The sequence below is a fragment of the Platalea leucorodia genome, assembly GCF_965183815.1.
Source record: "Platalea leucorodia genome assembly, chromosome: Z".
NCBI classification, from domain to species: domain Eukaryota; kingdom Metazoa; phylum Chordata; class Aves; order Pelecaniformes; family Threskiornithidae; genus Platalea; species Platalea leucorodia.
In genome coordinates, this window is record NC_138858.1 from 40,654,495 (window position 1) to 40,680,242 (window position 25,748).

At 38.7% G+C, this 25,748-nt stretch overlaps 1 protein-coding gene across 1 annotated transcript; it reads right to left on the reverse strand.

Annotated features, from left to right (window-relative positions):
- Positions 1 to 1,370: 1,370 nt before the first annotated feature.
- GDA (guanine deaminase) lies at positions 1,371 to 25,297 on the reverse strand. The gene is made up of 13 exons (XM_082337424.1): positions 25,115 to 25,297; positions 19,769 to 19,857; positions 18,275 to 18,446; positions 15,615 to 15,702; positions 14,227 to 14,332; positions 11,370 to 11,397; positions 9,839 to 9,946; positions 8,677 to 8,784; positions 6,420 to 6,517; positions 5,760 to 5,827; positions 5,150 to 5,296; positions 2,589 to 2,707; positions 1,371 to 1,476 (listed from the first exon to the last, which is right to left on the reverse strand). Exons 1-13 carry the CDS (start codon positions 25,235 to 25,237, stop codon positions 1,438 to 1,440), a joined length of 1,293 nt encoding a protein of 430 aa, XP_082193550.1. The 5' UTR covers positions 25,238 to 25,297; the 3' UTR covers positions 1,371 to 1,437.
- Between the last annotated feature and the right edge of the window lie 451 nt (positions 25,298 to 25,748).

Consider the following 25,748-nt stretch of genomic DNA (forward strand, 5'->3'; position numbering starts at 1 on the left):
TCACTGCTCTTCGTAATGCTTCCTACGCTATCATTAAAAGGAACAGCAGGTGTCCTCTTTAATTAAGGTATTTACCAAATCCCTTATCAATGCACACATGCTATTTTTACAGAGAAATTTAAATATCCATTTCCTCTAGAACTGTGACAATTTTGGTAAAGTAATTCTTGAAAGGTCTAACAAAATTTCTAATGTTTGCAAGTTTTAAAACATTAAACAAAAACGAGGTGTCATTCCTGATGATCAGGCACTGTGTTTAATCAATCTTTTCCAAATCAGGTGCAGAATGACCAGCAGAGTATTATGCAAAAGGAAAATGAATTTATACTGAACTTGAAAAAGGAACCACTTGCTTTCCAGCCACATACACTTCAGAAATATTCCGATCATCACCTGAAATAACATGGTCAAAACAGAGATTTACACATAAATCTATGCACTGATTTAATTAATGAAAATAATGCAATCCACAAAATCAGTTTTGGAATACATCATTTGCAGTGACCGTTTCCTAGGACTGAGAACGTTTATTTGGAGAGAAATAGTCAGGGCTACCACAAAGATCCATGGATGTTTAAACTACCCATGCTTTTTTCAAGAAATAAACATACCATTCAGCTGCTGCAGCGGTGTCATGGGTTTTCTATATATTTAGCAGGTTCAAACCCTGAATATATTGTATATCTGTACAGAAAATGCATTGGTGCACAGTATCTGAACTAACTCAGGTACCAGACAGCAGTAAAACTGGTTTGCCTCAGCCAGCTTCTCAAAAAGGCAAAAGCCTAATTAGAGAATGACAAAAACGTGGCCAGAGCTAACACCAGTTGCCTCTACATAACAACATAATGAGCAGTGCAGCTCTTGGTCCAGATGATCCCATATAAAGAATATCTGTTCTCTTAGGGGGGTGGGTGGGACTGTTTGGGTTGGGTTTTGTTTGTTTTAAAGGCCATCTTTTCTGTTTGGGAGTAAAAAAAACCATAATGGCAACTGGTCTACAGAAGTCCTTCTGAACTGAACTGGTTCTGAACTCGTGATTAGCATGTCAGTGTTACTTTACTGTGAAATATGATTTAGCTCATACTGTAGATAAAGATAGGTGTGGTAATAAATCAACAAACTTGGTGCATCTGATCATGTTACATTGACTATTTAACTATGTCCCAAAGAACAAAAGTTAAACCACTTAATTCTTACTCAGTATTTATAAATAGATATTAAGAAATGTAAGTAAATATATCTTTAATTGATATAAAAAATAGCAATATTACTAGTGACATATTAATGTTTATATGCAATGTAAATAAATATATTTAATTGCTGTAAATGAATGTATATTTAATTATGTCTAAATAAGTTTATTATTAACCTCCACATTAATTTAGGCAATTTTTGATGCATAAAACAACAACAGAATTTTATGTGGGCTGAGAATCAGAACATACCCAGATACAGGAACTTCTGGAGAGTGTCCTATAAAAAATGGGAGAAAACCAAATTCAGAAAGCAGTATCTGCTATCCCAGATCATAATTATTTGAAGCTTGAAAGAACTGTTAAAAATAGTTTTCCCAAGTATTCCTACTAACAGTAAAATCAAAACTTAATTTGCACTTTTTCCCATAAGTAACTAGTAAGAAGGCTGTATGTCTCAGGAAGAAAATACTGCACAAGTTTGACGGTATAAACAAATATATGCCTAAAACACAATACTTCCCCTTCCTCTTTTTTAGAGTTCTCAAATTCATTTACTTATTGAAAAATAAAACAAAATTGTAAGCACTTTTAAAGTCCTGAGAACTCCTAACTTAGCTAAGAAGGTTTAGACTTAAGCTGGAAAATATTTTTTTTTTTTTCCAGAGTTGTTTGAATTATGAAGAAGATTTAAAATTTAAAGAATTAATCTAATACAGGTTATTGTGAATGAAACAGATTAAGGAACAATTACCTCACCACTTATGCTTGCATGTCTAAGTAACTGGTGACATTCAGAATAGAGACAGTGATAGACAATCTGGCCACATCAGTAAATTCAAGTAACTGTTGTTCATTACCTTTTTTTTAATCATAAAATGGTTTTGTATGAGAAGGTGTGCCTATTGCATAATTGCTAATACTGCTTATATGTTTGCATAAAAACTGTGCTTTCAACTCAAATTAGCTGTCTTGAGTTCTTGCCTAAATTTACAATAGCAGTGCAGCCAAGGCAACCTAGCCTTTATCTGGGAACAGGCTGCCATTTTTGAGTTTGAACTCAAAGTGTTAACTACAACTGAATTGCTTTTTCTTGGCTGCCATTTGTCACTGCAAATAGCTAACTCTAATTGTCAGCTTGGGCTAATAAAACATGCATTAAAAAATGTTACATGCATTTTTGCTCATGGGCATATGGGACTGTCACTGAGGACAGCAAGGTTCTAAAAAAAACCCCAACCACTGAACCTCTTGGGCTGAAACACAGACAGCAGTGTCGTACCCAATTCCTGTTACTGGAATAACTCTCAAGAGACTTATTCTGGTTATATCATGGACCTTCCCTACATCATTTCCAGTAATTTTTTGGATCATTAATCCTGTTCTGATTACCTCAAAATTATCAGCAGAGAACAAGTCAAAAGGGCTGTCTGAAGGCTTCGTGTTGATTAGCAGTGCATCAAATTCTTTGCCGACCTCAAAGTTTCCAATCACGTCATCTAGTCCTAGGGCTGAGGAAGAAAATAAGCTCACAAACAGGTCTTTAACGCAACCCTCTTTCCACTATGTGGAAGCACCTGGCAACTTACTTGAGATGTTCATAAGGAAAACTACAAAAATTTAGATGATTACAAGGAAAAACATGAAAGCATATTCAACAAGGAGTATGTTAGCATTTGAGTTCTTAAGCAACTTCTCAGTAAAAACATGTATATTCTGATCAATTTCTAAAACCATCTGTTAAGGGTAAAAGAAATCTGAAAACAATTTGAACCCCTCTTTTGATTTTTGTTCTTTGAATGTTCTCCATTGATTTGGTGCCATTCCAGATCTGATGTATAGGCCACTAACTGTTTAAAGGGGAATAACAATTGTTTACATTGCAAAAACATTAAAGTTCCAAAACAGGCAACGAAATGAAGTCAGAGAAAGAGTAAAGTATATAATAATACTCACCTTGCTAAGGCAGTATTAGATTTAATTGTTTAAACAGTTTAAGCAACTTTGACAGGTTGTATAGACCTGTTACAATAGTAACATATAATAATATCATAATAAAAGAGGTGTGCAGAGAGGAAAACTAAGGGTAATTAGCAGGAACCAAGAACAATATAGTGTGGGAAAAAAAATTAGCTGGATCTAAATGTCTCATACCCACCTGTAAGGGTTGTCTTGTGGTCTATTATTTAGCTTTGTTATTTCAAGGCTTCACTACAACCTCTGGTTCTCAGGTCCACAAGCACTGAAAATCTACAGTTTCATCTTAGAATACCTAAAGAGAGACCTTTGTGTCTTCCTGGAAAAGGTTTAGGATAGTTTTAAGTTGTACAAAGTATCTGTGTATTAAATCAAATTTTCCAATACTCTGGATGTAAACTAAGTTGTCAAAGGGGATAATATCTGCAAATAATTTGTTAATTTGTCTTCAGGTTGCTCCTGTCCGATAAAGGAACTGGAGCCTTCAGTGAAGTTTATGTGTGGCAGGAACTTCGTAATAACCTTAAAGATGTTTAAACTCATCCAAATGGTGAAATATTTTGACTACCCACCAGTTTCAACTAAAATGATCTCATACTCCTTCAGGTTTGTGAGCAGAATGCAATTTTTAGATCAAACACAAGAGGGTGACAAGTGTTTAGGAGTCTCAGCAAAGCAAATTATTGCAACAAAGAATCACTATTTAAATTTCCACAAACTGTACTTGTCCAGGCTACTGGAAGGTTGTAAAAGTAATTTATATTCTACCCTTGAAAGTGATTCAGTAAGGATAAAACAGCTCAAAATCAATATATAAAATAAACACTTTACTAAGTAAACCTAAGAACCCAGATAGAACAAGCACAAGAGTAGCTGGGAAGGGAAACCATGTATGAGTTCGGAATTTTTATAATTTTTCCTTTTCGTATCTCAGCTAATTTTTTCTCTTTTATAAGAACAGTATATATTGTAGGAATATATAAATATATATTTACTTTTCTTTTATGAGAACAGTATATACTGTGGTAAAAAGATCTCTCCTTTTTTGTCCCCTACCCATTTTCTGTCTTCTCTATTTCCCCACTATACCCTCCAGAAATTCAAATATAGTCCTGGAAAACCTGTTTGATGACATTTTTCATTACATCTTTCAAACTTCCATTAATAGTTCCCAATGGTGTTTTCTGACAACTATAAAAATGTAACACTGAAAAGACTTGGGTCCAGTTCTTTAGCAGGTAGCAAGCTCGTTTCTGCTAACTGAAATAGTAATAAATTTTTACTTATGTGTGGATTTGCTCTCTGCTAAATCATACAAGTTCCGCTAAAACTTTGCTAATTGTATAAATCAGTATGTGCATACTGATCATGACAAAACATGTCAGCGAACCAGAATAACCAATATACTATATGACTATATTCTGCAGATGCAACCGTGTATTGAACAACCATGGTGCACATCCTGTTTAAACTTTGCGCTTTTCTCTGATTGAGGAGTGATTTGCATGATGTTTTGATTTGCTGGAAAGACAGTGACAAACTGCCTCACTGAGAGCTCAAAAAGCAGAAACAAAATTAGAAACTGATGACAAACAGGATGCATGATTTTATAGTAATTGCACAGCTCTTCCTCTAAGTGTTGGTTGCTGAGAAAAAGAAGTCTTTCCAATTGGTTTGATAAACACACAAGCACTAATGATTAAGAAGTCTGAGGATCTTTGCAAAGAAAATGTACAACCCCGAAAAATCATTAGGATTCTATTATTAAACTCTCAACGTCAATATAAATAATCTTCTGTAACGAGCCTAGTATGGGTATGAGAGACTGAAGGATATCTCTGCCCAGCAGATACCATTTTAGGCTTTACTCTGGCACCAGAAAACCTGTGAATTCAGCCACCTTTTAATGACAGGGCGACGTAATATCAAAAAGACCTGTAGTTCTCTGTGTACATCCTAAAGAAATTTCTTCTTACCTTGGCTTCCTCCTAGAGTGGCTAGTTGAAAAGCTTCTTCAAGGGTTAGTGCTGTTTCATTCACTTTATTGATCTGAAGGCTATTAGATGCCATCATTGTTTTCCTGATGGCATCAAGCATAGAAGCTGAATATCCACCGGCAACATCTAGAAGGGATCAGACTCTTAGAAACAAGCTTTGGGAATAATTCTATGGCTTAAATTTCTGTGAGCTTTAATTAAATTTTACAAAGTGGCAGATGTGGTAGACACAAAAAGTTTTACTGCTAAGCGCTGTCTCTGAATGTATAATTCCTAAGAAAGGTGCTCTCACGTATAAAGTCAAGTAAATAGAGCACAACACAAAATGACAGAAACCTGAAGAGTGGTTGTTCAAGCCCTGTTTACTCTCATGACAGGAACAAAACTTTTTTCATTCAGTTTTGGTTTTCTTTTTAAACATTTTTTGACCAGCTCTAGATTTCAGTACTCTAGACTTCATTACTCTAGAAGTACTGTGAAAAAAAAAGCAGGTCCATAAGTTGCTGACTTTTAAATATGAACAAGTAGACAAGTTTTTGTATCTCCCAATGGTTTCCAAAAGAAACTATTTTTACAGCAAACTACTAACCTGTGCCAAGGCCAAGCTTCACATTGTGTTTCAGGACCTTTTGCACATTTAAGACACCGCTGCGCAACCTGGATTGGAAGAAGAAATGTGTTCTGTGTGATAAATGGAGAGAAAGTTCAGGAAGAGTAGGGCTGCAGAGCTATTTCAAGACAAAGGCTCTCAGAAATTGTGCAATAGATTAGGTTTATTAAACTCGGATGGAGCATTTGCATTCATACATCTGAAAGATGGGGTTTAATCACAAAAAATAAAGGCAGTTTTTCTCAATTAAAAACTCCCACAGTTTTAAAGTTATCTGCTGAAAACGAGCTCTCAGTATACCTGTGAAAAATCCAAATATGATGTAAAGTATGTTCCAGGAGATGGGAGGTCATTTCATGAGCTCCAGTAAGTCATCACAAACAAGATATTGATTATGTTAAAGGCAAAATGACTGTTAACATGTAGTACAGTGCCCTGGCTGCATACCCTACAGTATCTCATTTCTGCTTAATAGAAAGAAGACTATATAGCGCATTCCCATTACCCCAAAACATATGCATGCTTTGGGGCGGAAGGGAGATGGCCTGAATCTGCCATTGATAGAAAAAACTACGAGAACAACAGCTTTGTTAATTGTATACCATGCTTTTTTTTCCTTTTTTTTTTTTTTTAACTTACGAAAAATTAGAATTGGGACAGTGTGAAATTGCAGCTCCACGAAGACTAAAAAGTTTCAGCTCTTCTTCAGAAAGATAACAGGCATGAGCCATCACTGTCTAAAGAAAAACAGAATCACAAGTTTACTCAATATTGCATTTACTTCAGTGTGTGTGATTTTTGCTGCACTGCTTTTGATAGCCAAAGGACACCTGTTACCATCAAGGGAAATTAATGCACTTCTTGAATGAAGCTCTTGAAATCAACAGGGGAGAAACTCTCATTAACTTCAGTATATCTGACATATCAGTCCCTCAGCTTTTTTTCATTTATTAATGTAAGAAGATAGGCTGCTGCTCTTGCAGTGACTGCTGTGACCTAAGAGCTTCAAGGAACAAAAGCAGGAATTCCCCAGTTGCCCTAGCACTGTAGTAACCTTATGATTTATATTTCATAGCTAACAGAGAGATTAAGTACTGGGGCTAGGAGTACATCAGATACAATGGAAGATGGTTGCGTACTCTTAGCATGTTTCTCATTGTCTCTCTAAAGGTTTGCACTAGGTAGATATATATATACCTGGAATATCCTTTAATTAAAATAATCTAATTTGTTATGCAACTGATTAATTAGTTTTCTTTCTTGGCCTACATAGCTGACTTTAAAAATAAGTTCACAAGCAGTATACAGAAAACATAGAAGTATAGCATAGTATCATTTAATATGACAAAAACCAATTATTCCCAGACAAACCTACTTGGAATTACCTCATATGCCAAATGCCCACTCAAAGAGAAGAGCAAGAGCTCTGTCAGGCCTTGCAATCTGCTGATAAAAATGAGAATGGCACAGGGACTGTTTCCACTGAGCATCTCTTAATAGCACTGTACCCTTGCCATCTCTATTCATCAAGCTCAAATGTAAGTGAAAATGCAATGAGAATAGCCACATCTTAAGTTAAGGACATACATGGTAGCTGCTGAACCATATCTCTGCTGATCTGTACTTCTTTTTAAAAAGAAGGAAATATTTCAGCCACACCTTGGAAAAATATACTTTTAAAACATTAGAAAAAAATTAATTTGGTGTCTTTGTTTTGGTGGTTAAGGAGGGGGCAATGTCTGCAGTTTTGTTATGCTTGTGTTCAACAGAATGCTTCCCCAAACAACGAGGAGCCTGGCACCAGAAAGCACCAGCAACCCTGATTTTCAGTGATCATTTTCAGTGCTGTGCCTATAAAAGCCTGGCAGAATTAAGACCTGTGTTTTTGCAGCACTAATATTCTCTTTAGTACACTGACACAACAAATCAGCGTGCATAGGGAAGAGAGAGAAACAGTTAATACTGTGTACATACTTAAGTAGTCCATATTGATTTCTCAGGTAAAAAGGACTGTTAATAATTAATTTACTGAGGTACATTTTCTACGACAGAAATGGGAGTTCAATAGCTAATTCCCAAGGAGTTCCCAGCTGCCCTTCGTGCCTCTGAAAATTCTTTCCTAAAATTTTAGATCAATTTACTAATGTTTAAGCACTCTGACTGGAGTTAGGTTGTTCATATTCACTCATGCATGGGCTCTCCACTATCTAATAAGGTGTGCCCTAGCACTCTAATCTGTACTTGGGGTGGGCTGCTATCAGACCTGCTTACATTTCTCTCGCCAGCATAAAGCTTTACTGAATTTCAACTCTTCAGGCCACTGTGCCTCTCAATAATTGGTAAAATCAGCTAATGAGATGAGAGTGCTTTTGGATAGTCAGAACAGTAAAGTGTACCTGTCTGTATGTCAGGTTCACACACAGAATACAAAAGGACAAGCTGCTTTTCTGGAGTAAACTACCAAAAAATGAAGTTGGTCCTACCATAACACCATAGAACAAATCTTCAGGCAAAACCACTGTGCAAGAGCATTGTAATATAAGGATAAGTGGGTACTGCCCAAGAATTACCAGCTCCTACAATTACCAGCTTTACCTAGTCTCCTTCTGATCCCCCTGCCTCAATTCTCTTTGGAGCCCTTGGAAAATGGATCAGGGAGCATAAGATACCTTTATTGTTCATCTCCACTAAAATGCTCTAGGAAAAGTGTGGGTTTGTCTAAAGTTTCAATACCTTGACCAACACCTGTGCAACGGAAAACATAAAACCAGTTTACTTCCCCCAGATGTCACTAACTTTGACAAAACAATAAAACTTTTCAAGTAACAACAGTTAATCATCATATTCTCTACATGGATAAATCTAAGCTATGCTGTGGAAGTTTTTATGCAGCTACCTTGCTGGTAAGCAGCTTGTTCTTATCATAAAGTTCAGTGTAATTCTGGTAGGTAGGAAACATGTTCTCCACAAGTTTGAGTTCTTCTTCATTCTCACTTATGTGACTCTGCAATAAGAAAATATACAGCAATGAGTGCTTTAAATAGCATTAAACCTGACATTACAACCTTCTGAGCAACCTACTAGTGCTAAACATATAATGACAGCAACTAGTATTTGTAAAGCCTATAGTTAGGTATAATTCTTGGGGTACTCTTTTCATCAGAGAGGTCCCTGGGACCCAAAAGAGTAGCTCCATTTGTTCCTTTAAAAGTGATATGAGATGGTATGCCTGGATAGTCCATCCCAGTAGTTTGGTGACATAACGGCCCACTTGGTATTTGGCAAATGTTAAAATAATAAATTAATATATATGACAGCAAGGTAACAGAGAGAACCAGCCTACCACAGAGTGGACCCTGGAATCAGGGCAACACATAGGTAGCTGCTCCATGTGTCTTCAAATGGGCTGATTAATTCCTGGTCTCAGATAAAGATCTGATCCTTCTGTACTCCCATTGGAGCATATATTTTTAAAATGCCCACTTCGTAATGACAAAAAATCCTAATGTAGGATAGCTTTAAAACAGTATATGCTTAGAGCTGTGTAACCAAAAAAGAAACATCCTGAAGTTTCAACAGATCTGTAAGCTTTAAAATATGCCTTTTTTAAACATGGAAACTCCATCATGCTGGAAATCCTACAGCTATGTTAACAATGTTAAATAAGACACAAAGACGAGTAATTCTTTTATCTACTGAAATCTGCTCTGTACAGAAACAGCAGAAGGCAGAGAGACAGACATAACAACTTTGGACTAGGGAGAGCAACCTTTAGCAACCCAAGGGCTGCTCTAACCTATGATACTGAGTGCCAGTCTCTTAGTGACCATGCGCTGGGGCTTGCTGAATTGTGCATCCTTCCAGCTATGAGCCTTCTCATTTCCTCTGCAGGTCACAGTGTTCTTGCAGAGTACCATCAATAATTTCAGAGGCATTTAAAAGACAGTCTCCAAGTTAAGAATGTGGTCTAAGCATTTTGCTGAAATTATGAAGACTCCCTGGTCTGTATGCTATCTATCCAAACTATGTAAATTGTATACAGAGCTCTCAGAACTTACCTGCACATGGAGATCACGAGCCTGTGCTAAATCGCCAAGCGCACACAGCAAATCCTCTGTGCAGGAAGGGCCAAAGCGGGGGGTTATTACAGGCTGTACCCTTGGATACTGAAAATATTAAAAAGACATGCTTGGGATTCTACATCTATATATCAGTAACCATAATTAAGACAAGCATTTACACTGCAATTACATTTTGTCTCCATCGCTTATTGCTTACTTAATCCTTGCCAGCACAAATTAAGCCATATAGTCATTTCCTTATTTTTATTAGAAATTTCACCACAGAAATAGAAAAACTAAGTTTTTTGTGAGAACAGTTTTAATGAACCTTAGTAAAGAAGTTATTTTTATTAGAACTCAGTCATCAAGTCACTGAGATTTTACCAGACTTCAGGAGAAGCACTGGATGCTTTTTCATATTTGCTGACAGTCCAGTATGCATTACCAGAAATAAGTCAGATGGATAACCAGACATTTTTCTGAGTACCACTTCCATGAATACCAAAGACGTCATGACGCAAAACTGCAGAGTTCTGTAAAACCAAAACCTTTTCCTTGTTCGATCTTCTCCACTCATGATAGCAACAAAGTGTCCCTATAGTCCCTGGACAGGAAGATTAGTGGTAGCACCTGATATGCTACGCAGTAGGAAAGAGTGCAGAAGACACCAACACTAGAGCTACAGATGTTTACTTTACACCTTGCACTTCTGGATTAAAATTTTCAGAAAAAATAGACAATGGCATTACAACTCTGCCTTCAGTCACAGGCAATAGTTGTGCATGTGGCCCCACTAGAAGACACTATATGATAACCTGGTTTGCAGTTTCTTAAACCATCTCCCAGATACAAGGAGCTCAGGGCTTCTGCAGATTAGCCGACTTACACTACTAATACATATGATTTAGGTATTAAACTCTGGGCATCTGTTCTTGAATATTTTGAGATACAAATGTCAACAAATTAAGCCATTGAAAACAAAAGGCTGATAAGAAGAGTATCCCTGCTTGTAATATTGGAGTGTAAACCTCTGTCTTTAACTCAGGAGTGTAAACCTGAATTTCTTTAGAAACACACTGGAAGACATGTGCTGACGCAAAACACTAATCTGGTAATGGATTTGTAACTGTAGTGTAAAAACACTGATTTCTGCTGGTGAGAACTTCTTTTACTTGTCTATTTATATACCGCAGAGTGATCAACTGACTTGCGCCTTTCTTTCTTTAACAGAAAATTGTCCTTTCTAGGAAGCCGAATATTTTAAAGTCAACAGAGAACACGCACAGAACATTACTCTGCTGTGCTCTGACCACACGAAACTGAATTTACACTGCTACAAGTCCATTTCCCAACAACAGGGCTAGCAAAACATTTCTCACACTGATGATATCTGTTGACTACACAGAAAGATGTATATTTATTGGTTTGTCACTAAGGCAGCAGAGTTTGTCAGTGGGATTAACTATTTCATACATTCACACAGCATCTTCTGAATAAAAATGTGAATACAAAGTAGAACTCTACTTACTTTCTTTTCCAGTAGTTCTTTAACAAACCTGAAAAAGGGTAGAAAAAAAACCTGATATAAATCTGTCATCTGTGTTATAAATTATGAAAAATATAGAAAATATTTACTTAGGTACCCTGTTAAACATTTAAGACATAGATCAATTTTTTACAGAAAGGTGGGCCAGATTCTTGGATGAAATAAAAAGAAGAAACACAATGAAGTCAGGATAGTTACACCAAATTATGCTAGTTGTGAATTTGACCCTGAATATGCAGAATTTTTTTCATTTGCAATAATTAGCATTAGACACATGGTAATTACTCTGAGTTCTCACTGAAAACCGAATCCATGTTACATTAAATTAATTGAAAACATAATTATAAGCTACAGCTGCAACATTAGATAAAAAAAAACACTTAAATTTGTCTGTCCATGAATTTAAATTACAGCATTAAATATATTCTATTATTTAAAATCCTATCTTTAAAAGATGCTGTAATATTTCATACCTCACTTACAGTAGTTGCATATGTCCTCATTCACTTAATGGACCCTTGATTTTCTGGAAGTGCTTATATTAATGTTATCGTATAGATTATCTACCTTATGGAAAATACATAGATTTACTTACTTTGTTAAATAAAAGAAGCTACCTCAGGGACGTCTATAAAAAACCCCAAGCAGTCAATATGGAAAATGCAGATGAGCAAATAAAACTTCCTCTGACTTTGCAGGGAAGAAATTCTTTGAAAACTCATATACATGTTGTATGAAAATAATTTTGAAAAGCCAGTTTGAGATGGGTTCTGGACAGGATCTCTGTGAATTTTTATGTGATAGTTTATATTCAGAAAAACCCATAATTTTGGTCACAACAAACAGTCAATCAAATTTGTCAAATATCTTCAGATGGAAAAGCAAATAATGCCAGAGGCTAGATTCACAACACTGAAGCTGGTGCTAGATCACCAGCTGGAAGTGAGAGACCTAAGCTAAACTTCTGCAATGACCAAAGGAGTTTGAGCCCACCATTGTCTAACTTTGAGAGCCAAAAGCATTGTGAATTAGGTATCATCTGTCTATCTCTCCTCTTACTGATTCATCTGATATAATAGTAAAATATTCACTGGAGCAGAAACTGTAACACAAGTATAACTCTCAGGTGATAATCCAAAACCTTCAGATGGCTGTTTTCATTCTTTTTCACATTCTTTGAATAGTGTCAGCATTGTTTCAAAACTGAAATGCCTTTCTCAAAACACCCTATACTTTGTTGGCTTACGTACTTCCCTATGAGGAAAGAAGCTCAGGTTCAAACCACTGTCTTCTGTAACAGAAGAACAGATTTGAACATGGCTCCTCCTCTTTCCAGATGACTACAAACATTAGTAGCATATAACATATTCTAGATTTCAGCTCCCTAACTTTTTATTCAATCCTTTGTGCAGGAGAGGGGTAGATTCAAATTCTTGACTTGAATTTAGATTTAATATATGAAGCACTTGGAATTGTATATTATTTCCATGCACACAATATAAATATTTCCAGAGGTTAACTGTAAAGAACTGAAATCAGTGTAATACATTTTCTGACAGTGTGACAGATCACATTTCTTAGGTTCTTTAAAAAAAACAAAAGTTGCCCTCTTAAAGAAGAGCTTTTTCATCCTTCTGCTATTGTATTGCTGCAATTCAGGCCTGATGAGGTAAGCACTCCTGATCCATGCCAACAAGAACACAGCTCTTGTCTCTGGACAGCTCCAGAGTACTTGTGGCACACTCTCATCCAAAGCTGAGAGACGTTTGTTATTAACACAATCACAAGAGAACAGAGTTGGGGGCACAAGATAGGTATTTAAAAGAAAGCTATTTAGATCATTCTGAAGCTTTAAAAAATATCAGAACTGGAAGTTCTGTCACTTTCAGGCCCATTCAGCAGGACTCACACTGTATTACAAAAACTGGTGATTTACGTGAAGGAAAACAAATGTTAGTAGAGTGCGAATGACTGTTACTACGTTTTAAAAATGTTTTTAAATATAAACACCATTAGAAATCCATGACAATTTCTAACTTTTACTGCCATTCTGCTAGCATGATCATGATTGCAAAAATAAAGTAGCAACTTCACACAAGTGCCATAACATGTTTATATTACTATTAGGTATTTTCTCTTTCAGCATGATATTTGAAACATTTATACAAGTAAATAAATAGTTCCATGAGAAAAGCTGTATGTCTGCTTAAGCATTTTCTGAGCATGGATGCGAAAGACAAGGGAAACCTAAGACAGCAGGCTGCCATACTCCAGTCTTGGGTGCTCTCCACTACATATGTTGCCTTGATTTGATTCTCCTTCATTCTCTCAGCTGCAGATTAGAGTAATTTCACTGGTGCTATGCTGGAAGAGAGGAGAACCACAGCATGTTTAAAACGGGGTATATGAAAGCTGGCTCCTACAACTTGAATAGAGCTGTATCCTAAATGGGAGTTGGAAATAGCTCAGAAGTTAATGGGGGCGAAGGAACTGATTGCCACCCGACCATCCCATGTCAGGTCACATCACCTCCACACACAGAGCTGTGAAGGGAAAAGAGGAGGCAGAAAACAAACAGCAACATACACATAATCTCTCCAAACCCTAGAGCTGTAGCTTCTCCCTTTCTTTGGAACAGCCGGAAAGAAACCACTTGGGCTGTGCAGCAACTGAGTATGCAGGAATTGCCAGAACTGTAGGAAACAATACTGTCAGAACAAAAAAAACCTGTTCCTAATAAATTTACACCTGTAAGTTCTCGGTCAGCTTCATATTCACTTTTCAGATGTATGAAAAAGTCTTATTTCTAAAGGTCCTGCCACCAATTTAACCACCTTACCTTTCTGTCTCTTGGACAGAGTCAGCAGTACTCTCTTTGTATTGTGGCACACTGTCATTCATATCCATGCAGACTTTTCCGACAAATGCTCGTTGACCAAATTTATCTGTTGAGATGCATAAGAATATAAAACTCAGAATCACTGGTTCTCAAAAACTGCTATCAGAGCCTGCACTGCAATCAAAATAGCAAATTCTACCCCAACCAGCTTCATTTAAGATGAACAGAATTTATGCTCTTTTCTTAAGTTGGGACCATCAATGTGACTTTTAAGGCTAAAAAGGAAAGAGAAAAAAACCCCCAAACATTTAAATAGGCGTTCTCCTCTTCCACATTAGTACCCAACTTTATAAATGTTGTAATTGAGGAATAGATTACTGTAGTTTAATCACAACCAGAATTCATAATGGTAGTATATGAAGAAGACCGCTGTGAAGTAGAGGACGAGAAACACAAGCATCAAAGTACAGTAGCTGTAGTAGATGATTACCCTGAGATGAGAAAAGGTACAAAGATCTCAGCAAACCATCTCTCCTTAAGAGAAAAGAATGACATTCCTAACACGCCTCCCATGTGCAGTTGGATGGAGAAAATTACCAGAGCTACTTCTAGCCTCTTTCTTGAGATTTATCCATGCTAGGACTCAGAACTCATGTGTAAGACTTAAAAGGAATGCATATAATATTAAATTCTAAGCTTTTAAACGTGTTTCTAAATTAGATCTCTTTTGTCCACTTTTACTATCTGAGTTGTTGAATACCACAGCTTCAAAGTTTTAGGTTTTCCTGCAAAATCAGAAAGAGTAGAGAATTTTTGATGGAAACTGAGGTTCTCATTAAATTGCTCTGCTTTGGGAGCTGGCTGAGCCTTGAGAAATCCTGCAAGAATCACAATACTTTCAAACAGCAGGCATTTGCAACGGTGAACAGGAGGGAGGGATAAGATCCTGATGCAACTGCCACTATTCTGGTTTCAGCGGGTGTGATGAGATTTTTTATGTTGATTCTCAACTAAAACTTCAGAGTATCAGGAAATTAGTGCGCTGACTGCACTTCTTGTCATTCAGCCCTTTAATCCTCAAATAGCAAAAGGCAGAGCAGAAAGAGCAGAGAACTGCAGCTGAAGAGCAACTCCAGCAGACCTAATTCAAGCTCAGCCAGCAGCTGATTTGGGAATGAAGAGACTAGCAGAAACAACAGTAGGGAAGAGGCGGTTAAGTGAACAAGGGTAACTAGGGTGGATTTTGGGGACACAGTATGACTGATACAATGAATAAAAAACAAATTAGTAGAAAGACAGTTCCCTAGCTAGTCTAAAACTCCTAAGCTCTGTTCCCGTCAACTAATGCAGTCTGTGCAACATCCTTCAAAACTCACTGTTAGTCTTACCTATAATTTCAGCAAGAAGAAGAGAAGTATCTGTGTAAATTGTTGCAAAGTAGCAAGCTGTAGTTGTGCCATTCTTTAGAGTTCGTCTCTATAAAAAGAAATCAGTTTCAACTGTCTCAAAAAAAAAAATAGTCAAGCTGCCAAAATGCAGAACAGGCAGTCTGATTTCAAACTGCGAGAACATTTAGTGATTGTGAAATTGTGCAGTGAAGTGGGAAGGTAAAATATAGATTTTTAATTTTATAATAACTTTTCTAAATCTGAGTGCTAATAAACACACAAATTCTTCTTCCAAATCCATACAGGATTTTAACAATGGCTGAACTCATAGAAACCAGTCTGTATTTCCTTCACTCAAACTGGAAATAAATTCTGACTTATATTTAGAAATACAAACAACCAGTCATTTATGTTATTTCCTAGTTTTGAAAGGCTCTCCAATTTTCACAGTGAAGCACTGTTTACCTAACGTTAGCAAAGCAAGGCTTTTGGGAAAAAGTAGTGGTTTCCATTTGGCCACCTGATGTGGCTGTGTAGCCAGGCTTTCATGTACAAAAACCCTTTGTTATCCCTGAATAGAAAGTAACAAACTTCAAGGTAAAAGTAAACTGAGAACAACTGTTCAGAATGTAATTTAATTATTTATTTAATTATACCATTTGAAAAGAGAAGGTGGTTGATACCTGTTCATATTACTCTTGGAGGTCATAACAGTAAATGAAGAGCCATTTAAAGTTACATTAAGTCACAATGAAATTTATAGCTTCATTTGATCTTGGGACTAGTGCATACTACCTTGACTACCCATCCAACATACAGGTTTAAATTATATTTTTGGATTCTGGCTATAATGTAATTTGAGAATTTTATTTTATTTTTTTAATGAGGTAGAAAGTGGGACACCCAGCGCAACTTTTGAGAATGGATAGAGCTAATTATTTGACAAACATGAAGCCAAGCTCTGTCTTTTCCATACAATATTCCAGTTAAAGCCAATAATTTAAAATAAGTCTTTAAGAGTTCCTAAAATGAGGCTCAAAAATAACAATGTCATGACTGAGAGAAATTACTTTTTTCTTTCTTAGCTTTTAAAACCCAGAATTCTCTACTTCTGGATTCCTAATATCATTGTTAAATGAAATCTAAAAACATTCTGTTTCCAAAATATCAGCATGAAGAACTGGCTTTCCTAACATTTGAGGGACCAGAGGAGGTTCCAGCTCAAATCTGGCAAATTTCACCTGATTTGTTTCTTTTAGCAATTATAGAAAGTGTTTATTGGAAACAGAAATTTGATTTGAAAAAATTCAGTATGTTTTTGTTACAACTCCAAAAGTACAAAGATACATGTGAAACAATATCTGCTTCCTGCAGGTTTAGTCCTGTTTCTAACAGTTGAAGGTTATTATCAGCCCCATCAAACATTGCAGAGCAACTAGTATTCTGCAGCTTTTGGGGATGAAGACATTTTCCTGATCTTGTCCTATTTGATATGCATGGACAGAGCCTAACCATTGTGTTGAAGCTGCTAAAACTAACTTCCATCTCTGGCTGGCAGTTCTTTTCCAGGTGATGTTATCCAACACCTTACACAATGAACTCTTTAGCTGTGCTGATGTCACCCAATCTGAACTGATGGAAAGAGTAACAGTACGTTGAGGCACACAGCTGGAAGCTGAGATCACCTCTATGTTTCAAGTAGCTGAAGGCATGTGTGCTTGTCACTAGAGTTTAAGACCAAGCTTCTCCTACATGTTTTTATTATGGCAGATGGCAGAAAGTAATTTTTTTAAAAATTTGTGTGGCAAGGACAGTATAACTATTTATTTCAGATTCACTGTGTTATTATTTTGACAACACATGTTGTCACAGTATTAGACAAATGCAAGGCAACTTATGCTGGCCAAATCATTTAATCTGTTGAAGATATTTCAGTCCACATATTAAAGGACACATTTAAGTTCTAGGATAGAATCAGTACTCTGCAATGTGACCTAGCTGCTTATTGTTCATTAAGTGGAATTTGACCTTAAAGCCTTTATATTTCTCAGAACCAGTCTAGCTCAAACACAGTCTCTCTCTTTGTGCGACAATAACATTGACAGGCTTCATCCATAGCCCTGCAGTGAAAGATATTCCTGCTACAAGGACTTCAGCTGTAGAAACTTCGTCATTAATTACTCCAAAACATCCCAGATTTGTTGTCTGTGAGAAGCACCTTCTCTTCAATGTAGTCTTTGCAGAAGATGATTTCATAATTGAGGCTTTTTGTGCAGAAAAGGAAATATCCTCTGAATTTTTTTTTTTTTACCATGCTTGGTTATTTCTGCATTGAGGTTGTCAGTACCTGCTGGCTATACTAGCTCTGAGAGTACTCATAAATGTTGGTCATTGTACTCAGTTATCAGAAAAGACGATAAACAAGCTCATTGTTAACCATGTGATCAAATGAACTGTCTTATCAGCAACTACAGAACAAGACTGAAACTAGCAGGGGACAACCTTGGCTGGCAATTAGAACAGTGGCTATACTGTTGGTTTTATCTGGTCTTCATGACATTAAAACATACTCTATTATTTCTGCTGACCTTCTGAAAACATACATATATTTCACAAATATGAATGTCATCAAGTAGGTAAATGACATTTGCAGTACTTACAACAACCCTGGTGTACACTTCTTCTGCAAAATCACTGTCTTTGTATTGGGCTTCTGTTGGGAATGTGTAGGTAGTCAACCACTGCAAAAGAGGTAGATCTACTCTTGTACCAGTAAATGAATACTGAGGGGCATGAATGTGTGTATCAACCATTCCTGGCATGAAGAATTCACTAGGGAAAGAAAAGAAAATTGTAATAATCTGAAATGTCACAAATTTTTCCACAGTAAGTGGTTTTGCTTGCTTCCTAGTATGGATATATTTGGAATGCCTCCAGCTACCAGACCATTACATTTACAAAACTGTAACTTTCTATATCCCAGTTTTCCTCTACATTATATATGTCTATAGATATATATCCAATCAATTAATTTCAAGGTTTAATGGAAGAACAGCCACTGTGTCTATAAATGCAAACACAGACACTGGTGAAAAAAAACTCTGCTCAATATCTTGACAGGAAAGGCATATTTACAATGGAACTGTAATATTGTTTGTTGTCATGTAGTGTTCATGCAATAACAGGGATGAATATACCAACATTACCAGGAAGTTGCTATAATTATTTTTTTTTGTGCTGGAACTCCATACAGCATGAAATTTCTCTCACTCCTCTTCCCTTCTCCCTGACTACTGAATGAACACTGATTTTGTCTCTTTGTAGTTCCCCTTCTTCCTGTTTTCCTGCACGCTAGAAATGCTGAAAGATCTTTCTCAATCTGATCCATATTCCCAGCACCTTCCATTTTCCGCAGGCTATTTCAAGTGATTCAAGTGACAGATTTTTTAACAACTGAACACTAAAACTATGCTGCAGGTCTAGATTCTAAGCCAGAAGTTGTTCACAGTTGTGCTACTACATGCAAAGCATAGTAGGTGCAATCCAAAACCATTTCACTTCATCAGAAAGGTGGGGAATTTCACTGGCTGAAGTAAAAAAAACTCTCTAGCTGCAATACAGTTAGAAATCCAAGGCTCTGTGTTTAGAAGATTTAAATCTTCTAATTTTATTAGCTTTTATTAGGAAGTGTGTCAAAGCCCAAGCAATTGAGTTTTATATCTGTAGTGTTAGTGTTACCTACATTTACCAAGTCTGGAGTTTCGAGCTAGTTAGGCACAGCCTGCTGCTAACAAAATGCATATAAAATGTAATCTCAAGAAAGAATGTCATTTACTTCTGTAAGCACAGAAGAGGTCATATATGAAAGCTAAATATGGCATTTTGTTCTGTGCGGTGTAAAAGCCAGCACAATTCAGCCATGGTTGCAGTCCCAAACCAAGGAATGCAAAAAGCACACGGACCGTCCACCCTCCAAGTCCCATCCAGGACGCAGGCACCTCTTGGGTTAAGAGCTCTCACAGAGCTGAAAGGGAGTTTTGCCCATGAGAATGGATTTAATGTGCTCCTTGCCAATATGTATTCACTGAGACTCGCATTACTTCACTCAGAGAATAAACCGTATTTGCTGAAACTAGTCTAAACAAAACACATACTGGTTACTCAGTTCTCTTATGTCAGATGTTTTGAAGCCCCACTTCTTAGCCAGCTGTTCTTGCTGATCAGTTCGTTCCAAAAACACAATCTAAAAGAAAGAAAACATGGTTAGGTACTTTAAAACTGTATTCCACAACAGCTTTACATGAAAGCAAAGAGAGTCATATCTTAAAACAGATTTTACACACTTACTACAAAGGTGATGAGAGGTTTGCACTGAAATACTTGTTCTTCCTGACTATCAAGCATGATTTTGAAATACCGACTCACAATCTAGTGAATAACCGCACCCGCTTTGTAACTTGTAAGAGAACAATTCATTCATTCTCAAGTAATACACGGGCAGAAGAGCACAGAGTTCAGTGTCCACTGGCATTCCTGCAACATACCACCATGCTAGCAGTATGGTCGTTCATTGTGGAGGTGTGCAGCAGTCTTACGGGAATGCAATTATGAATGAATATCGTATCTGGTATTCAAAACCAGAGGGGTGAAATTAACTGCTTTGTCTAGGACTGACTGGCACTGAGCTAAGTATTTTCTAATTTTCTGCTTGTGTCGTTAATTTGTGTTTTTTTATTATTATTTTTAAATGCCTAGGAAGAGAAAAGAAATCCAAGGGAAAAAATGCAGACAATCCTTTCATTTTCCAGAACAGACTAAAAGCATGCCTAAAATCTTTGTTTATTTAAAAAACCCTACAATCTGGAGCCTAACTCAGCCCCATTTGACTCCTAGAGGACATCGACTCTACTGATGCTGAGTTTTTGTTACCAAGTCAGAATTTTAGCACACTTTCTGTTTATTTCTAAATTCCATGGTATTTTAATCTACAACATGACTCTTGGCAGCTGAATTCTCAAGTCTTTAAATCTTTGGTCTGGCAATAATAGGCATGACAACTCTCCAAGAAACAAAGAGCGAAGAGTCTAGGAACTGCAATGCCCGGTACAGGCTCCAGGCAGGATCCCCGTTTCCACAACACTTGACAGAGTAGAGGACCCTGCCACCTACCCCAGCCAAAGACTGTCTATCCTGGGCTTTCAGGAATTCTTGCCTAACCACAGCTTCTGCCAGAAACCAATTCATGGTCTTCTAACTCCAATGGTATAAGAGCTTGTTCTTCTAAATTCAAGGGTGTAATCTTGCTGCTATAGGCATCCTTCTGCTGCTGTGAAGATTCCCACACTGAGGGCCTGCATCACCCTCATGACAGCAGTTTCTAAGGCAGCAATTAAAAAAACATGTAAAGGCAAGATCAAAGAGTTATAAAAAGGCAATAGGCAGGAACTTAGAAGGAAGATCAAGAGGACCAAAAGAGCACTGTTTAGCAGTTATTTGCGCACCCAGTTTTTATGTGTATGACATTACCTTTTTCATTTTCTATTTTTTGTATAGAGAAAAATAAGCAAAGGCTGCTAGACTGTAGATAGGAAGTTTTTGGCTGCCTAGTCTTTTAAATGCACGTAAGGCTTATATGATTTACACTGTCTAAAGAGCAGATGTTTTAAATTTTTAGTCAGAAAAAAACCCTACTAAAATCATAGCATATCAATAAATACCACACTAGCAAAAATTGCAATAATATTGTAGTCCATTAATACTTCACATGAAGCAGCATCTCTCACCTTCTAAAGAGGAATATAGTCAGCTTAATTAGCTATATATCTGCAGATATATACTTGCAGAGGGCTTAGAATACAGACCTACTGAAATTTCTGATGAGCAATAAAGAAAATGTCACTCAGGTGCTGAAGTCAAAATGGATGCAGAATGAGTAATGTTAGAGCTGCTAAAAAAAAGAAAAAAAAAAGGAAAAAAAAGGGGGGAAAAAAGGGAAAGAGAGAGAAACATGAAACACCAGATGGCAAATTCTGGAAACAGGCGTTGCCATGGAAAAGAAGTGACTATTATATACTCTAAGGGTGCAGATAAATAAAACACTTAAATAATGGAAGAATGAAGAAAATATGTTTCAAGGGAGCTGGACATATGAAATCAACCCCAAACCTGACACCTGGTCCATTATTGTCGAATGTGGCTATGGATTAATCAGCAAGACATCTATACTCTTTTCAAGCAAACTTCCCAGCAGAACTCCTTGGTCACCCAAAAGATGTTCCCCATTGCTTTAGGATACATATGCTCTGGCCACCTTTCTAACACTGAATGCTTTAAGGTCTTTGAGGTCCCAGGCTTGGACATTTGCTTGAGTATTTGCTTGTATATCAGCCTGGTCCACTAGTCCTTTAAATTTATTCTGGACCTTAACACTGTAAAAGCAAGAAAAACTCTATGGCAGAGTCACTACAGAGTCAAGAGGCACAGGCAAGACTAAGACCTTCAGCTTGTAAAGAAGGAAGTCAAGGAAAATAACCAGCACTTTGGGAAAGGTGTATCACAAAAAGCAGGATCAACAGCTGCGAACACCAGTGCCCAAACCCTTTCATCGGTTCTGATGTGTCATCCATGTGATGGGGCTAAAGGACCCCAAGATGAGGAGCTGAGACCTCCCTACCCTGGTGCCTAGCACAGGCCTTTTTTATTCCAAGAGATGCCCAAAGCTCCTCCATCAACGCATAGCTGGTCCACTAAACTATGCGTCAACCCTGATGCAGTAAACTCTGACTGCCGCCAAGCACCACAGTACAAATAACTTTGCTACCAAAAGAATGGAAAGTGAACGATATGGGCTGAAGGAACTCGGGGTTTTTTGATCCAACAGTGCCTGTGTTACTTTGTTTCTGGCTACAACATTCATAGATGAACACGAGTAAGGGGTCCATCCTTCTTTCCCCTCCCACATGCTCCCACAATGATTAGCTCACTTTTGCAATTAGAGACATGATGCCTATTGCTTGCCTAGTTCCCAAAACTGGAATGTGAGGCTGGATGAGAGACAGGAGCACGTATAAGACCCAGCACCTGAACGAACAGCCCAACCTGCTGAGAAAGGCTAAGCAACAAACTCCAGATGGATGTTGGTGCCTTGGTACCTTCCTCCTTGTACAGCTAACATATATCACTTGGTATCCCAGCTGGCTTAAATCAAACACCTATTTTTGGCAGTACTTAACAATATTAACTCTTATTCCACAACTCTTGCTCTTTTCATGCCTTCAATAGGAGCTTTTAGCTTAGCACTTGTTCCATTTACTTAGTAGTCTACTCAGCTAAGTTAGTTACACCAACATTTCAATGATAACTCACATTTTGCACCCGTCCCTGTTTTCTTTACCCTGAGGAATACTACTCTTTCTATTTGTCGTTCCTCAAGAGCAGCACCACACTGCTCTGCAAACTGGTCAGTTAAACACAGTCCTTATTTTGCTGACTTAACAATAACTTGTGCCTTCATACCTGACAGCAGTGTTTTCCTTCCCCTTTCATCTACAAGCAAAGCACAAAGAGCTGACATTTCACCTGTTGCCTTTACCAGCCAAGTATCCCCACGTGCTGTGGGGGTCTGGGCAGTGCTTCTGTGGCACTGGTTGTATGCTCCTCTCATTGGAAGACAGGCAGGGACTCACACTGGAGAACAGGACCTGGCTGTTCACAAAAGCTGATCTGTTCACCCTGTTGGAGACCATGAACGATTTTTCCATGATGGAGTCAGTAACATGAGGCAAAAGAACGATACCTATTTAGTTAAACTTAGTCTTTGGGAGTAATTCTGAAACAGTTTTGGTGTAAATTTGGGCAATAAAGGTAAGCAATTTTCTAACCATCATGTCCTTCTTGAAAAGCCAGCTCTTCCGTGATTCCAGTGGAAGTTCTGCATGAGGTTACATTATAGGCTAAAGGGTACCAAAACTCACTGTATCAGACCCTTGAATAGTAAAATGCCAAGAATTTATATTAAAAAGAAGAAAATGAAAGTCCTTGTTACTGTATGCAAGTGGGAATTTTATTTTTGGACAACAGTGTTTTACTGGATTTTTTTTTTTAAACAACTGCATGCAAATGTGCCAATTTATGCAAGCAAAACAATATCCAGTGAATCCTTGTTCACTAGGAGAAGGAAGAGAGTGACTGAGAGCACAGACCCCTCAGTACAGCTTACTAAGGTACCCGTTTTTCGAGAAAATCACTTAAAGGTCTTGATTTCCTAAGGATGCTGAGTAGGGACCCTTTTCCAGAAATTGCCATTAGACAGAGCAGGATGGGGTATGAGCTTCTGCCTCCTGCACCCGAGTTACACAAACCAACCCCTTTTTTCATTGAGCTCTACTGCTTTTAGTTGACACCAGCCAATACATAGTTATGTAAGTTTTTATTCCCCTCTCATTCATCAAAATACAGCTTCTCATAGACTTTGCTATGCCTTGCACCAGACTCCTCAAGAGCTATAAGAAGGCTGTCTTGAAACAGGCCCTCGTGGATGTGCATGAACAGAAAAAATAAACACTGTAAAGGGCTCAAAGTGTGCTTTGCACAGATTTCAAATGCTACTGAAGCCTGACATGCTGAAGCCTGTTACTGAGGCACAAGAAAAAAAATGACCTTTTTTTATTCTATATAGGGTACCTATATATGTTATTGACTCTGTAAATAATTACCAGTCTACCTACACAACGTGCACTGTGAAACTGAGTTTCACTTGTGACATTGTTGAGGGAATGATGCAGCTTCCCTGCCAAATCGATCCTGCATTATCAGTAAGTGCAATGCTTGTTTTAAACTTGGCTTTTACCACTAACATGCCCAATGTCATCATCTTCCTAACTCTTTATGGGTATATGCCATGGTTTTTCTTGTAACAAAAAAAAATATCCTTGCTCAGAAGGCTGTGCATGAGTACACGGGGTACACTGCAATTACTCACAATCATCATCTTGATACTTAGAGAATGTAAAACCTGCTTGTGAAACTGAAAGGAAACTGAGAGAATCTGAAAGAATGACGGGTCCAGGCGTGCTTCTGCTTTGGAAACATTTAGCACGCTTCAAACGCTGACTTAGACCACCTGCAGACTCGTGCCAAGGAGATAACGCACCATCCCAGTTATCTCCAGCCCCTGCGAGCACGAAATCCCTTCTCGGCGGCTCTTTTCTGCTGCCGACAGACTCCGAGTGCGAAAATTTTCCACTTTCTCCCTACAGACCGGCGGAGGCGGCCCTGCCCCTCACCACCCCCGGACCGGGACCCGGGACCGCAAAAAGGGTCATTTTCACCCCGAGCCAGGGGGACACTGGGGGAGTGCGGGACGGCTGGAGACCACCGCCCCGGCGGAGCTGCGCGGCGCGGCGCGGCTCAGGACGGCGGCTCGGGCATCGCCCCACGCCTCCCCGGCCGCCCGCGGCAGCCGCCCCCGCGACACCCCTTCCCTCGCCCGCCGCGCTCACCGTCCCGCTATCGTCCACCCCAAGCAGGTGTCCGTGGAGGATCTCCATGGGCGCGGAGGGGCTGGAGTGCACGAAGGTCCCCCTGAAGACGTGGGCGAGCGGCGGGCGCTGCGGAGAGCCCATGGCGGAGGCCGGCGGGGCTGGCTTCGCCGCGGCGGAGGCGGCTGGGAGCTGCCACCCAGCGGGCTGCCGCCCCTCCGTGCCTCCTGGTGCCGCCGGCGGCTTCCTGGAGCTGTCACCATTTCCCCACCCCCTGGTGACTTTCTCTTCAGGGAGTGGTTTCGGCGGGGGGAGGGCGGGAGGCCGGGCCTCCCCCGTCCCGGACGCCGCCGGGCGGGAGGCGCCCGTCGGGGCCGGGACGCTGCCGGGAGGTGCGCCGGGTGCCCCCCGCCCCAAATCGTCAGCCACCCCCACCGCCGGAGCCCCCGTCCCCGCAGGGATGGGTCCTCCTCTTGCCTGGAGCAATGCCCGGTGGGGTTTGGGGTCCCAGTTGCTCCCTGGGAAGCTGTGAGAGATCCGACAAGGTGTCTGGCAGTGCTGTACGAGCGTCTGGCAGCTAACTTTTGCAACCAACCTGGAAGTTGCAACCACTTTTGAAAGTGTCATTTACAAAAGGCTGAGTTTGTAAGCTTAC

Coding starts and splice junctions, on each gene's coding strand:
- GDA (XM_082337424.1), bottom strand. CDS start 25,237: ATGGGCTCTCCGCAGCGCCCGCCGCTCGCCCACGTCTTCAGGGGGACC. Junction 19,858..25,114: donor GGGTGGACGATAGCGGGACG/GTGAGCGCGGCG, acceptor TCTTTCTTTTAG/ATTGTGTTTTTGGAACGAAC. Junction 8,785..9,838: donor CTCGTGATCTCCATGTGCAG/GTAAGTTCTGAG, acceptor TTCTTATTGCAG/AGTCACATAAGTGAGAATGA.